Genomic DNA, 14,735 nt, shown 5'->3' with positions numbered 1-14,735 from the left:
GACGAGTTGGTCTATAAAAAGCGTGTGTAGCCGTTTGTTTTAAAATGCATATGGTTTGAAAGATGGTTTAAAGTAAAATAATAATAATACAAATTTATACCGCGCTTAATACTACGTTTCTAAGCACATAAAATACAATAATCCACACAAATACAACTAAGCGCATAAAATACAAATATGCCACGAAATTGCGTGGTTTTCCTTTTACTTTGCGAACTAACACGGTCGGCCATTTATATGGGAGTCGAAAATTTGACTCGCATAAATGGCCGACCGTGTTAGTCAACGAGGTAAAAGAAAATCTGTGCAATTTCGAGGCGTGCTTGTGCGGATCATTGTTTTCTACTTTTACAACATCTTTCTACCCATATGCATTTTATAACAAACGGTTACAAACGCTTTTCAAAGGCCAACTCAGCTGATCCAAGGCAGCGTGTTCCTTTAAGCAGGATATACTGCTTGACCAAATTTCTTTGCCAAGCAAAAATTGAGTGGGGCACCCGTCACTAATGTTATTTTGGCTGGAAACCTGTTTCTATTAAGCAATTCTTTTCTGTGCTTAGAAATTTTTTGGCTGTACTTGCAGGCTCTATGAAATTAGGGCCTGGCTAACCCTCCATGTAGTGAATTATAAAAAATATAAAAAAAATAAAACAAACAAAACCTTGATATTTTTCATGAAAATCATGTAATTTATGTTTTGTTCTTTTCATCCTGTTTTCCAGACTCTTGCCTCCAAGCTGCTCAGTCAAACCCAAGACGCCAGACAACATCTGAAGCACTCTCATAAATCTCCAAGACGCAACACCGAGAGTCTTAACGGGTCGCTAAGTCGAGCTCAAGGAATTGCATCCAGTATTCTCAACATGAGTGCGTCTGATCTGGATGAGTTTATGGCAAGCAGTGAGGAGGATATGCAAATTGAGGTGAGAGTTCATTCGGCTGTTTCTGATTTTAAAGGATGACTGGCTGGAAGATCAGTTAGCTTGTCGATTCACCAGTCCGTCAGCTTTTTTCACTAGACCATTATTCATAGTAAACAGGGATACTTTTCAGTATTGAACAAGCCAGCCACACCACTTAGAGAGTTTTGACCTGTCCGTTGGTGTTTTAACTGGTGTTTGGCTAACAGACTAATAAGTGAGAACATTATGTGTACCATGTTGAACATTGGTAGAATTGAGAGATAAATGTTCACAGATGTTACATTATAAAGATGACCCTGGTGACAAAACCTTCCTTGAAATATTATTTAGGTGCATTATTGAGATGTTTTTTCCACAAGGAGAAGCACACAAAATCAAAGCTGAGATTTCCCCATGATATGAGATTATTTACCCAAACTTTAAAAGATGTGTAAATGATTAGCTAATTAAGCTGACTTGTTAGTTCAGTCTGTCACGCAAGGAGAAAACGCAATCCTCTAATTAGCTACGGATAGGTGGCATAGCTTCCCCTGTCACCCAGCCTCCCCCCTCCATGGTATTGAACATTGACTAAGTACTTCCCTTAATTCCGCCTTGGGAAGTACATTGACAGTTTGGCAATACTATTGGGAAGTCATGTTGGGCATCCTGTCTCAGACTATGTTGTGTTTGAGTCGCGCTACAAAGTAATGTTTGGGGTAGTAGAAGGTTAATGAACTATGGTTGTACAACCTGGTAGGGTCTGGTCATACCACATGCCGTTCATGTCTACTGATTTTTTTTTTAACACACAAAATTGAACACAAAATATAATGCTTGTTCATTTCTGATGTATTATTTTAAGAAAAAAGGACTTCATTTATTATTTATTTCTCTCCCTTACCTCGATGTGTTTAAATCACTGTATAGGCTACTCAGTACTTTACCAAGCTCTGTGAACAAAAACCCATAGGAATGTTCAGTTTCTTCCTAAATTCTAATAAAACTGTATTTAATCAAACGACATTGAATTTGAGCTTTTAACTGGCACGGAGATTCCTCTTCAGACAAATTTGTTTTTGCTGTCTGATGGTAGAGACTTGTAACCTTTTGCCCTCTTTCATGAGGACCTGCTATCGAAAAACGAATGCACCACAAAGCTTAATTTGACCTCTGAGTCCCTCATTTACTTTTTGTACTAAATATTGGCTTTTTGTATTTGATATTAAACAATGTAGGACCAAAAAGAGATAACAGACAGAAAGAAAGATGAGCAATGGAGTCGTCAGGTGCAGACTCTTCTTTCCTCAAAGGTAAGACAACAACAAATGTCAGCTACAAGTTAGAACCCCTACTCTCATGGTCCTCCCTACCCACCCCCTTTATAAAAAAAAAACTTCTCTAAGGTTGTGATTGGTCGAGCTTAGCTGGTCAAATCAGCCACATCTCTGCCTGGCCACAGATCTGATTCCCCCTTTTGGTGGTCTTTTCTCTACGATCAGACCATCCATGAAACCATAAAAGGCCCTTAACCCCTGACCATGGAGGTAAAATCAAAGCCTGTGGGCCTAGAGTCTCCCTGTCTCTGCTCCAGGGTAGTTCTCCTCCTGAGTCTTGCATCAATTTAGACCACCTTGGTGTTCTGTTTTGTGTTGATACAATCTTACAGGGCTTCAGAGGTCATGGGTGTTTTCTTAGCAAATGTACGTATCCTGCAGAAAAAAACATGCCACAAGTGGAAGGGCTTTTGGATTGAAGTAAATTTCTTTTTTGTTTTTTTTGGTCAGTGGTGAGAGGATTATGTACTGAAATCAGAGATGTTTGTATTATGGTATTATTAACTACAAGTTGAATTTGAGTGACAGTTTCTAAGGGACAGCTTTGGACACCTGTTGTGTGGCTCAATCAAGCTTATAATCATTTGTGTACGTTGTGACACTGATCGTTGTGAAACTGATCTGTTTAAGTTTGAATAGTTCCAACAAATTCTTGACAGTTTATGCCATCTTGAATGTTTTGAAATAATTGCTCCAGAAAATATGTTGAATGTGAAACAGTTCAAGTTCCACCGTGGAGTATACAAATAAACGTTGCCATCTGTGGATGACATAAATCCAAGTCCCTTCGGACCCTGCTCCTTCAAGATAGATGACCCGACTTGAGTATTTACATCCAGGTTTTGAAGAGATGTTTATACTTCTGTCACAGTGATAAGTGTTATTTCTTGATTTGTAAGACAAGGTCGTTGACCCAGAAAACTCGAAGCCAAACAGAGCAGCAGGGAAACAAGGGGGTGAATTTTGGGGATTGGGGGTGGGGGTGTCTTCTTCTTATTGTGTTGACACACGCTACATGTTGCGTTTCAGCCAGAGTGGAGCACAGTCTTTGGTGTTTCACTACTCCTGCCTCAAATTTCTGCTCTTTTGTTTGTGGTTCAGACAGGTTTACTTATCAACTAACAGTTTTGAATCCTATGTGTTCGCAGTGGGTACCGCAACTAGTTTTGCATCAGGGATAAATAATGTAGGTTTTTTTACCCTTAAAATACACCCATGTGTATTAAACACTGTCTACAAAAAAACAATTAAAAGTGCTTTCCCAAGTACTGTGAAAGAAAAATCAATTAAAAGAACTTAAAATAAAACATTCTGCAAATATTCACGTCCAAGGCTTCTTCTTCGTGTCTGCATATGATGTCATAAAAGAAATATTAACTTTAACACCCAAAGGAGCACACACCCATTTCATTTCTGCCTTTTCATGTGAGATGCTCAACCTCATGACAATTTGGAAACACAAGTTTTGAGTCATTAGCAATAACGTACTTACCCATGAGGTGTTTGTTCTTGTTGAGGGAATACATTTGTTTTTAAAATGTCTGTACCCTAACTCTCAGATTGCAAATGGATTTCCTGTTATTTACAGGCTCTGCTTTAAATAACTCCGAACTTTTATTATTTTTTTTCTCTCTATTTTTTTCGCAAGTCTCTCTTTTTCTTCTGTAACATTCTTGTTAGGAAATCTTGAATTAAAGTTGGAAATTTTAACTACAGCTTTAGAGAGCAGGTGGTAACAGGTACAACAAAAAGGGGAGACTGGAAAAATCTTAATGTACTCCTAAAAATACAAACAGAGATTCGGTTTTTATGATTTTTGTATTGTTGCAACCCTTAAGGTGATCCCTCTGCTTCCACTTCCCACTCCCGGGTTGTACTGAAACTTGGGTGTAATCCCTCGTACTGCAGTTACAGGTTGAATGGCTTCTGACTGGCAACCGGAACAAAGATATTGATGAAATAGGGAGACTGCAAACATTAGGAATGGCCTCGAAATGTGTCTCCCGTAATTTTTTGATCTGATTGTTTTTTCAACTAAACTATTTTCTTAATATTTTCTTCATTGTGATAAAATTTACTTATTTATTTATTTATTTCCTGTCGGGGTTAGAAGTGTAAATAACTTTAGATTGAGCCATGAAGTGACAGCCAGGAGCGTTGTTGATATTTTTAGCGGGACAATCAGGCCTTGAACTTTGCTCTTGAAGGGGCACAGCAAAAAGTATTGGAATTTTGCAAAAGGCACCACAGCAAGAGCACATGGCACTGGGGCAATTGTTGAGGCTACCATGGGTGATTACAAGGCCTTGACACTTGTAAACACTTTTGTATGGAGTGTGTACCAAATCTAAGTACTTGAACTACACATCTACGTTGCTTTTAGTGTTCGGAGGTTAGGTACAGTAATTTAATTTGTGAACACTAAATCATCATTAAAGTTTTTTTAAACTTTAAAGTGAAGTGTGTCTATTTTCAAGGTTTTCAGTATACCAAGTGGGATTTAAAAATTTGCAATCAGGTGAGTTTTGCGATAACACCATGTGTAAGTCTCTTCCGAGTAGTATTGGTTCTGAAAAGAAATGGTGGTTGACAAGTCAACTTGCCTTATTTCTTCATGGCGTGGACCCAACTTCATAAACCCTATGAGCACAAAAACAGGTCAATAGGTTACCATTGCTGCCACTGATACACCACTCAATTCTTACTTAGTAAAGAAATTTGCTGCACAAAATAATTTTCTGCTTAACAGCTTTATGAAATTTGGCAAAGCACCTCAAAGGTTTTTACAGGAAGGTGCTTAGTTACAAAAGCTGTGTTTTCTTTAGAATTATCGACATTGTCATTTTAATCATTATTGATTCTTGTCAATTATTTCTTTCTCTTATTTGATTTCTCCAATGTCCAGGTCCCAAGTAGTGAGAAACTTCTTGTTCTGTTTCTTGGAAAGCTGGAAGAAAGAGACAGACTTCTTGGTGGTGTGGACCCTGCATCTACGTAGTTGTTGTGACTTTCCTTTGAAGTGAAAAAGTTCAACTTCTCATTGTGCCGATCTTGTTAATTGGTTTAACTTGTGGTATGCCAATCCTGCTTGTATGAAGCCAATAACCAGTTCACTATTGGGGTGAAAAGCAAGAAGGAAAAACATTTTCTTGCCTTTTGCTTTGCTTATAGTCAGCAGGGTCGATGAAATAGAAATTCTGCTATTAATGGCTGCTCCATAAGCAGAAAATATCTGCTTACAGGCTTTTTGAACTTAGGTCCTGATAATGAAATAGTCAGCACCTCAATCAAAGAGTCAACAGTTTGTCTCTCATCACACCAAAACATCACAAATCTGTTAAACAGAACATTTAGGATAGAACAATGGGTGACACCAAGTTGTTTAAATTGTTCAGCACCTTCGTTAATGTATCAAGTATAAATTGAAACGTAGCCCACCCATTTTGAGGACATTTTGTCTGTTGTTTTAATGATACAAAAACGGATCCTTGAAACCGGAATTAGACCTTATAAACAACCTTTGCTACCTGTAAATAACAGTGTTTATATCACGTGTCAGTTGATGTCAAACCTGTTTAAATTGTCTGCATTTTTTATGTCTTATTTGTGGGGTGTCTGTAGGCAGTAGGAGCAAAGAATGACAAAACTGAAACTAGCAAATTGATTGGTTGTGGAATTTATCATTTAATCATAAACTTGTTAGACCTTGGACAGTGAGTTATGACATTTGACTATGCATGGGTAATTGTGGTGCTTTCTGGAGAAGTGATTAAGAATTGCACTTGTTCTCTAGAAGTTAAAACTATGAATGATGTTGAAAAGTGGGGTTTGAAACTTTTAGAAGCTAGCCCAGAAATGTTGCATGTTGTTAAGGAATCAAAGAATGATGAAAACAAGGGCATAATTCGGTTGTAAGCAGGGCCTTTTCTTGCCAAACTTTTGTTTTATTTCTTCTGTAAATTCTTAACCTCTTTTATTGTACATGTATGAAATGTTTGTTTTAATTGAGTCTAGAGTTTAAATTATAATGGAAAGGTGCTGTTTTTTGGTAAAACTGAATGGGTCGCGCAAGTTAGCCCTCAAGGCCAATGCTTGGAAGATATTGCATTCAAATTGAATTATTGGAATTTGTTCTAAAGATACGTATGATTTATAATTTTGACAGAACTTTTTAATTGTAGATTCACTGTTGGTCAAAATTATGAAGCCCTGATAATGGTTGGGTGTGCACATTATTGATATATGGTTGAATATAAGAATATTCACAGATGCTTGTACAAAACTAACCTGGTATAAAGATGGTCTCTGTAAAAAAACGTCACTTGAAATATTTTCCCATGAAATGCCTTCATTAGAATTCAGAAACATGTAAAACAAGATATTTTGATTCCAGTCCAAACCCATGTTTAAAAACAAAAACTACCTGTTTTTCCCACTATTTTGTTATGACTCAAATGACTGACTGGTTTGTTATTTCACAGGTTTGTTATTTCAGGTATTATGACAAAATGTGGGTAGCCTACTGGTTTTTGACATTTACCAATGTTACTCATGTATTTAAGCTGCATCTTAGTAAAATGTTTGTAGTGTTTAAAAATTAAACAGTTTATATGTCAGGATACGAGCTTGCTTCCATGTATCTGTTTTGTGTCATCTTTAATGGATGATGGATGACAAACATGTAGGCTACCGGTAACTATATTGGCACCTTTGCCAAAGAGGCGTTATGTACCTAATGGGCACAGATCCAGGTGTGAAACAGAAGGGGAAACCAAATTAGATTGCAAGCAAACAGTGGTTTCTTTGCTATTACCCAGAACCTCCACCATTCGTCAAACGAACGAGGGCGCTATTTGACAAAATCTCTACTCATTTCTCCCTGGGAGAAGGGGGGGGGGGGGACACAGACTCTCCTGTCTCACCAAAGGTCCCAGGTTCTAATCCCACTCTAGTAAGCTTGTCGTTGTTCACCCCCAAATTTAAGTAAAATTTACCGAGCCAGTTTCACTCTTTTCCTCATTGAAGAACAGTTTGTGTACAATATCCTGAAAAGTTTGTATACAATATCCTAAGATTGGAGACAAGATTGACTACTTAGTAGAAATATCTCTAACACTCATTGTTATTTGTAAATAAATTATGTAAATGTTACAGCGTCTTGAAGGACACTCTGGTAAGCAGGTCAACTCTCACAAGAAGGCATTAGCTTAAGAAATGTCTTTAAATAGTTTGCTTTAAATAATTTTTTTGTATGTACATATTATGATGTAAAAATATTAGTTTGTTTTTTTATCAGGAAATGTAAATAAATATTCGCCTTGAATTAAAGTATTTAACTACAGGTGTAGTTCCAATGTTGGATTCTTGAATATGTATCCAATTTCAGCCAGATTTCAGCAACAACAAAAACTTGTGATTTTTACTTTTTTTTTGCATTTTTGCATTTTTGTTAATGTTGAAAACTTGCTAGGTAGTCCTTGCATTTTTGTTGACAATTTGCTGAAATCTGATAAAATCGCAAGGGGTAAGCCTTGCATTTTTGTTGAAAATTGGCTGAAATCTGATAAAAATCACAAGGGGTAAGCCTTGCATTTTTGATGAACATTTGCTGAAATCTGATAAAATCGCAAGGGGTAAGCCTTGCATTTTTGTTGAAAATTGGCTGACATCTGATAAAATCACAAGGGGTAAGCCTTGCATTTTTGTTGAAAATTGGCTGAAATTAGATAAACTCACAAGGGGTAAGCCTTGCATTTTTGTTGAAAATTGGCTAAAATTGATAAAATCACAAGGGGTAAGCCTTGCATTTTTGTTGAAAAATGGCTGAAATCTGATAAAATCACAAGGGGTAAGCCTTGCATTTTTGTTGAAAAATGGCTGAAATTAGATAAAATCACAAGGGGTAAGCCTTGCATTTTTGTTGAAAATTGGCTGAAATCTGATAAAATCGCAAGGGGTAAGCCTTGCATTTTTGTTGAAAAATGGCTGAAATTAGATAAAATGCATTTTTGTTGAAAATTTGCAGAAATTAGATAAAATCACAAGGGGTAAGCCTTGCATTTTTGTTGAATATTTGCTGAAATCTGATAAAATCACAAGGGGTAAGCCTTGCATTTTTGATGAAAATTTTGTAGGTGCTCCCATGTGTAAATCTCTGTTGGGAGGAGGGTTTGGTTCTGAAAAAGGGTGTTTGTGAAGACTCCATGTTTCAAACAGTTCACTCTGCTTGCCTATCGGAGAATAAATGGATCAAAGAAAGACACAACAATCAATTCAATTACTACAGGACAATAAAGCGTTCATTTATTGGTTTCATTAATTCTCCACAACCCTCACAAGATTATTATATTATTTATATATACTTTATATATTTACAAAGTACTTGAACCAATTGAATGCACTGTGTGTCCAGAACCAAATATTACGACAACTTAAAAAAACAAGGTTAACCAAAACATTTGCATATTTATAACTAAAAGCAACACTTCTTTTGGAAGGCCATTATTAAAAAGAAATTATACAAAACAATTATGTCAAAAATGTAGCAAAAGTATAGGTTTTTAGACCTTAATGGGATGCAGCCTTTGTGTTTTACTTCACATACAAATGAGATCAAAACTGAGGCTGGAATGAAAATTGTTCAACCATCTTTAAATCGTGATGTAAGAATCTTTCAAAAACGATAAGTCTCAGTGTACAAAATAATTTAAAGTAAATTATATTTAGAACAATCTTGGTGCAATAAAAGTGCTTTCTTGCATAATAATTTACCATTAATTGAGAGGGCAAAATAACATTAAATTCATTTGGGTTTATATAGCCAAATAAAGGGAGGGTAGACAACTGGTATAGTGCAAAATCCTATTAAGAGCTTCAATAGTCATAAAATTGATAATAAATCTGGTTTTGGAAGAGAAAATTTTTCTCCTATTTTTCTAGCTGAAGGAAGTTTAGTCAAAAGAGGGCACTGTCACACTTTAAGAACAAATCATTTAAAAAACAAAACAACTATTTTTGTAATATGATTTGTTCTATACAACAAAAGTATCCTCGCAAAATTCCATAAGGTTAAAAATGTCAGTTGCAAGAAAAAGTTGAGATTAAGTTTGTGATGCAGCTCGTTGTGTAAGGACATTTAATCAAATTCAACCAAGAGGGCGGTATCCTGTAATCACAACAGGAACTTATTTTAGGAGTTTTTTCTTTTCATTTCTCCCCGGAGCGAACTAAGTTCACACAAGAGCGACCGATACTGCATCACAAGCTTCTGCTCATTACGTTGTTGCAATAAATATTGCTACCCCCATAGGTAGACAATTTAATCCCCTGAGAGCTGGCAGGAATGATTATAACTTTTTACAAAAGAAAGTGCAAAAATCTGTGAACCATTATGAAGACACCTTCATAGAGCTACTTTAATTTACTATTAATATTAATATCATAGACACTCAGCAGCTCAATATTATTTAGGGATTAATTACATTAATATTAAAACATGTAATTATTTTCTAATTTGGACTTTGACCTCTGAGCAGCTGCAGTCAGGTGGGGGTGGGGGAACTTTGTACACAAGATGACAAAAACCAATGCATCTGTGGTGGCTTTAGGTAAACCACAGGCATTAGATTGAGCAACAACCATTTGATTGTGGTGCACGTAACACTCATGTGAATGTTGAAAAAGTAACTGGTTCAATACTTCTCATTGTATACCATGACTTCTTGCTGATAAATGACCACATCAGTGTTACCGTTGACCAATTAATAATCCGTAAATGGGCATCGTGAAGTACTCCCGAGTCATGTTTGAATGCCTGACTTTTATGCCTTAGCCTTTGTTTTCAAACACAGCTGCATGACCATACAATGTCATGACAGGAAGATGGGAGACATCCCAAATTCCTAGCTTCATCTTAACCAACACAACATGGCCCAATAGCATGGTTCTGCTTAACGCCGAATTCTGCGCTTGCTCTCACCATTCTCTGCTAAATGTGTAAGTGCCAAAGTTCTGCGCTAGCTGTGTAAGCCAAGAACGCCTAGTAGTGTGGAGTATACCTGCACACAAAGCAGAAATTCCCTGCTAACCCGTGAAATACGTTTGACATACACTTCTGTAAGCACAAATTCTTTGCTTACGGCAAGCAGAGCTATGAAATTGGGCCCCCTTGTGTTACATAGATTTCTACAGGCAAACCGTACCGTGTATACGAGCTAAACATGTACATTCATAGACTGCACTCAGGCTTAAAAAAAAATTGTATTGACAGTAATATAGCACAGAGTAATGGAGTCCGTACACATGTACACCTATATACACTTTTGTTTGTTATAACATTTCTATATATAATAAACAATTTAATTTCTTTAAATGTATATTTTTTTCTAACTTATATTTGCACATAGTTTGCTTTATGGAGTACAACGAGAGAACAACGAAGGGAGAAAATATGACAACAGATTATTCATAATTTACAAAAGGACAAAGGTCTGGTTCCTCAATCATCAATAAATATTACCCTCAGGAATAAACTCAGTTTGAAAAGGCACCAGTCTACATGAGGAACAACCTCACTTCGACCCCAATAAGATTGTGTTTACAAAAACAAAATGGCAACTCTGTTTTTGTTGTCCAAGTTCAGGTTCTCGCTGCAAAAAAAGCTAGATAACAAGAGCCCAATTTCGTTAAGCCTGTAAGCAAAAAACTGGCTGTTAGCAGAAACAGATCACCAGCAAAAAATCCAAAAAGTTTGCACTGTTGAAAGTTGTGCCCTACTCAATTTTAGTTTTGCAAAGAAAACAAGAAACTTGCTAAAAACGTTGTTTTTCTTCTGCTTAACAGCTTTTTGAAATAAGTCCTTGTTGTGTAGCCAGCAGCGACAGTCAACTCCCTCTCTCCTAATAATACTAAAGACAGTTAACCCCAAACCACCTCCCTTCACCCATCGCCCATAATCACCTCAACACACACACGCTTAAATAAAATACAAAACAAAAAAACCAATACACACAGTTCCATCTGTAGTTGAAATTAAAGCATTGTTTAAAAAGAATCCAATCAGTCTTGGATGTCTTGAGAACATACTCTTTTCACTTTGGAGCAACTCTCATCAAAGTCTCTGTATATGGCCCTTTTCAAAACCAGTTTCAACTTCAGTTTCATTTTAGCTTCATCCACCTCAGCCTGTTTGAAGCCTTGTAATCCTTGAGTAAAAGAGAACAGGTGAAGGTGGTAACTCCAACAGTGTGCCCCCATAACAATTTGAGGATGAGGCGACCATGGACGCAAGTCTTTGCGGAATGATGAATGATAATGAATGAAATCGTTTTTCAAGATAGTTCACAGAGTCAATCTAAGTCTTGATTGGTGACATTCGTTTTGTTAACCTAGCCAAGTCTCTCCAAGGGACTTGATGGTGCGCCCTCTAGTGGTGACAAATACAAAATCTTTAATCATGACCAAGTTAAAGCAAATGCTGAAGCTCTGGCTTCAAAAAGGGCAGTCTGTTTTAAACAATTTTATTTGTATAATATATTTTGTACAATGCATTGGATTCAACAACAGAGGGCGCCATGTAAGTTTTCAAGCAAAGTCAAAGATTCCTGCCTGGGACTAAGGGTTATCATAGTTACTGGCCAATCTGTCAGCAAAGCCTTTGTGAATCCTTTCATCGGATTGATCCCTGATTACCAGGTAAACAAAACTTATCCAAATATAGATCTTTATTATCCTTCAAATGTTAATAGAAAACTCAGTTCGTAGAGCACCGGAACTTTAAACCAGAGGGTGCAAGTTCAATTTCCGAGTTTATTGTTTTTAATTCACCCAGTCAGTTTCACTTGTGGATTATAACTTGACATTTGCAATAAATAACTAAATAATATAGATTCTATGACGACATATGCCTGAGTTTCCACATTGACATAAATTTCTCAATGCATTCATAAACAGTCAGGGGGAATATTAAAACATTTGGGAGAGGGGAAATATATTAAGAAAAATCACAACTCTCCATCAACTAGTTTCTTTTTTTCAATACTAATAAAATATAAACAAATTTTGTCACCTTTTTTTTTGAGTTGTGGTGATATAATATGAATTTTTTTTTTAAATGTTTTTTGTTGTTATTTTCATTCTGAGTAAACTCAGAAGTTAGTTTATGAAGAAGTCATCAAGTTAAAGGAACAGTGTGAAAATAAGAGAGCATTGTCAATCATTGCATGAAACATAGTATCAATGTGGACCCCATTATCTTGATCTTGACTGTAGCACCCCTTAAAAATACTCACAGATGGAAGTTCGTTAAATTGAAACTCCCCAGAGAGTGAAACTCCCCAAATTGGCGCCAGAGTTCCTCCCCTTTTACTAGGTATTTTCGGTAGTAATTTTCTTACAAAAAGTCCCACGGTGGGATGTTTTTTCTGGTACAAACTGATCCAACAACAGACATTGTACATTTCTGCCGAAATGAAAAAAAAAAAAAAGTTATATAATACTGACTGAATATGATTTCTGAGTATTTCACTCGGTAAAAAAACGTAAGCAATACTACAACTTCAAACAGTATAGCGCCCTCTATCGGCACATACTAATGTCATTATCAGGGGATGGCCTGCCTATTTGTACAACATTGAATAGGTTGTGTTTTAAGTTGGTAACTATTCAAACATCAATGTACAGGATTCTGGAAACAGCACCGTATGTTATGCAGTTACTTTACAATCTCCTATAATACATGATATACAGTACATACATGTACAGCCAGTACACTGCAATTGCTTATAATACGTCACATAACGTACGTACATGGACACTGGTTTTTATACAAACTTTTAACAATGAATGTGAAGGAATGACAATGGACACAAGACTACAAGCCGCTCAGTTGGATTCCTAATTGAAATTTAGCGTTTTTCAATTGGGGGCATACAGTGAGTATTTGACCAATACTGTTTATTATTCACTGTATATATATATATGACATCCAGCCGTAAATCCCTTTGGGTAAGTTATAAGAAATACTTTTTCTTATAAATCTAACAGTTTATACTCATTAACCCAACCAGTGGGCTCTGATGCAAATGGGATGAATTTAAGCGACTCTGAACAAAAACAAGTACGAAAGCCTCCGCTAGGGTTGAAACGGCAGACCATTAACTATTTTTTGATGGTGATTTTGACAGAGATTGGGTAGCTATAGTTTGGTTGAAAGTTTCAATCATTGCAGGTTCAAGTTTCAAAAAGTCTGTAGGCAAATTCATTTTGCTTCCATTTTTTGTAAGCCAAAGCCTGTAAGTAAAGGGCATTCTAACTTGCTAGATGTTCTTCCTGGCAGAAGAGTGACACACTTATGTTGCTGAGATGATGTGATTAGGGGTCGATTTCACAATGATAGTCCTAACTTTAAGACTTGTCCTAGGAGTTTTTAAAAACTTAAGGCTAGTCCTAAGTTAGGACGAGTAATTCGTCCTAACTCCACATAAGACTAGTCTTAATTTTTTGTGAAATCTACCCAAGGACAATGTGGAGTCTTACGGAGAATACCACTCAGTGACTTGGTATACATGTACACCAAAGCAGGTGGCAGGAGAAAACATCCGGGACTTTGTACATGTTACATTTCCACATCACATTAAGTATTGCAAACAACAACAGCGGAACACACCGTTTGAGATGTGCCCTTTTAAAGAGTTCTTAAAAACAAAATAACATGGTACACTGCAACACACACACAATCAACACATGTGCATGTTTGTACAGTCGCCTCAGTGTACACATTGTGCCTGCCGACCCCTGACCCCTATCATCATGAGTAGATGAGTCACATTATAAGAAGGTAAGAGGCATACTTCTCCATCCTTGTTAACGTCTCATAGCAACTGGTTATCAACTGGATGAAGTAGTGCCATGTGTTCCGCCCCTCTGATATTTAGCTTGTGCGTCGTGTAATAGTAGATCATCTGAGGAATACCAAGGAAGGGTTTACTGAACTCCCCCAAGATGTAGCCCTGGGGATGGCTCACGATTTTCATGTGCATGAAGCCTTTAGCACTCCTAGGTACAGGGAAGAGAAAATAGAAAGGGGAACAGGGTTAATCTGTGTATTATTTTGCTGTTAAAACTTCTAAAGCACACATTCTAAAATATAACACTCATGTATGGTGCATTGGCAACAAATGATATAGATGTACAATGATTAAAGTCACCTGGAAGTGGTATTTTGTCAAAATAAAGCTTTTGTCACTATTACATGTGTTTTGATGAGTGGAGAGTGAATAAACAGTTAACTAATATAAGGTTCTAAAAAAATAGTTCTTATCTTATTTACGAATTTAAGAGTAGGCCCCGACCCGAGAGGGCGCTGTTCGCAACGTCAATCGAGGCGCAATATTTGAAGAGAAAATGCTGTACAGTGCTGAAAAAGACCACTGGGCACCATTGCTCGTGTGAGTCTGACCAGCCATGCAGACTGACCCTATCTTTAGTTGTTTTG

The 14,735-nt window shown here is 36.7% G+C and overlaps 2 protein-coding genes across 5 annotated transcripts in view; one reads left to right on the top strand and one right to left on the bottom strand.

Moving 5' to 3' along the window:
- LOC139941425 (centlein-like) overlaps window positions 1-8,387 on the top strand; it is an 81,769-nt gene extending 73,382 nt beyond the window's left edge. For both annotated transcript variants that reach the window (XM_071937909.1, XM_071937908.1), the window contains exons 32-34: window positions 726-926; window positions 2,144-2,218; window positions 5,148-8,387. In XM_071937909.1, coding sequence (XP_071794010.1) covers window positions 726-926; window positions 2,144-2,218; window positions 5,148-5,240 — 369 coding nt within the window. In that variant the 3' untranslated portion in view covers window positions 5,241-8,387. The remainder of the gene's footprint in view (window positions 1-725; window positions 927-2,143; window positions 2,219-5,147) is intronic.
- A 127-nt stretch (window positions 8,388-8,514) lies between these two features.
- LOC139941428 (uncharacterized) overlaps window positions 8,515-14,735 on the bottom strand; it is a 40,308-nt gene continuing 34,087 nt past the window's right edge. For all 3 annotated transcript variants that reach the window (XM_071937912.1, XM_071937913.1, XM_071937915.1), the window contains one exon: window positions 8,515-14,296. In XM_071937912.1, the coding sequence (XP_071794013.1) occupies window positions 14,113-14,296 (184 nt within the window). In that variant the 3' untranslated portion in view covers window positions 8,515-14,112. The remainder of the gene's footprint in view (window positions 14,297-14,735) is intronic.

This window comes from Asterias amurensis, chromosome 9, assembly GCF_032118995.1.
Source record: "Asterias amurensis chromosome 9, ASM3211899v1".
NCBI classification, from domain to species: Eukaryota; Metazoa; Echinodermata; class Asteroidea; order Forcipulatida; family Asteriidae; genus Asterias; species Asterias amurensis.
This window is presented reverse-complemented; position numbering and strand designations above follow the sequence as displayed.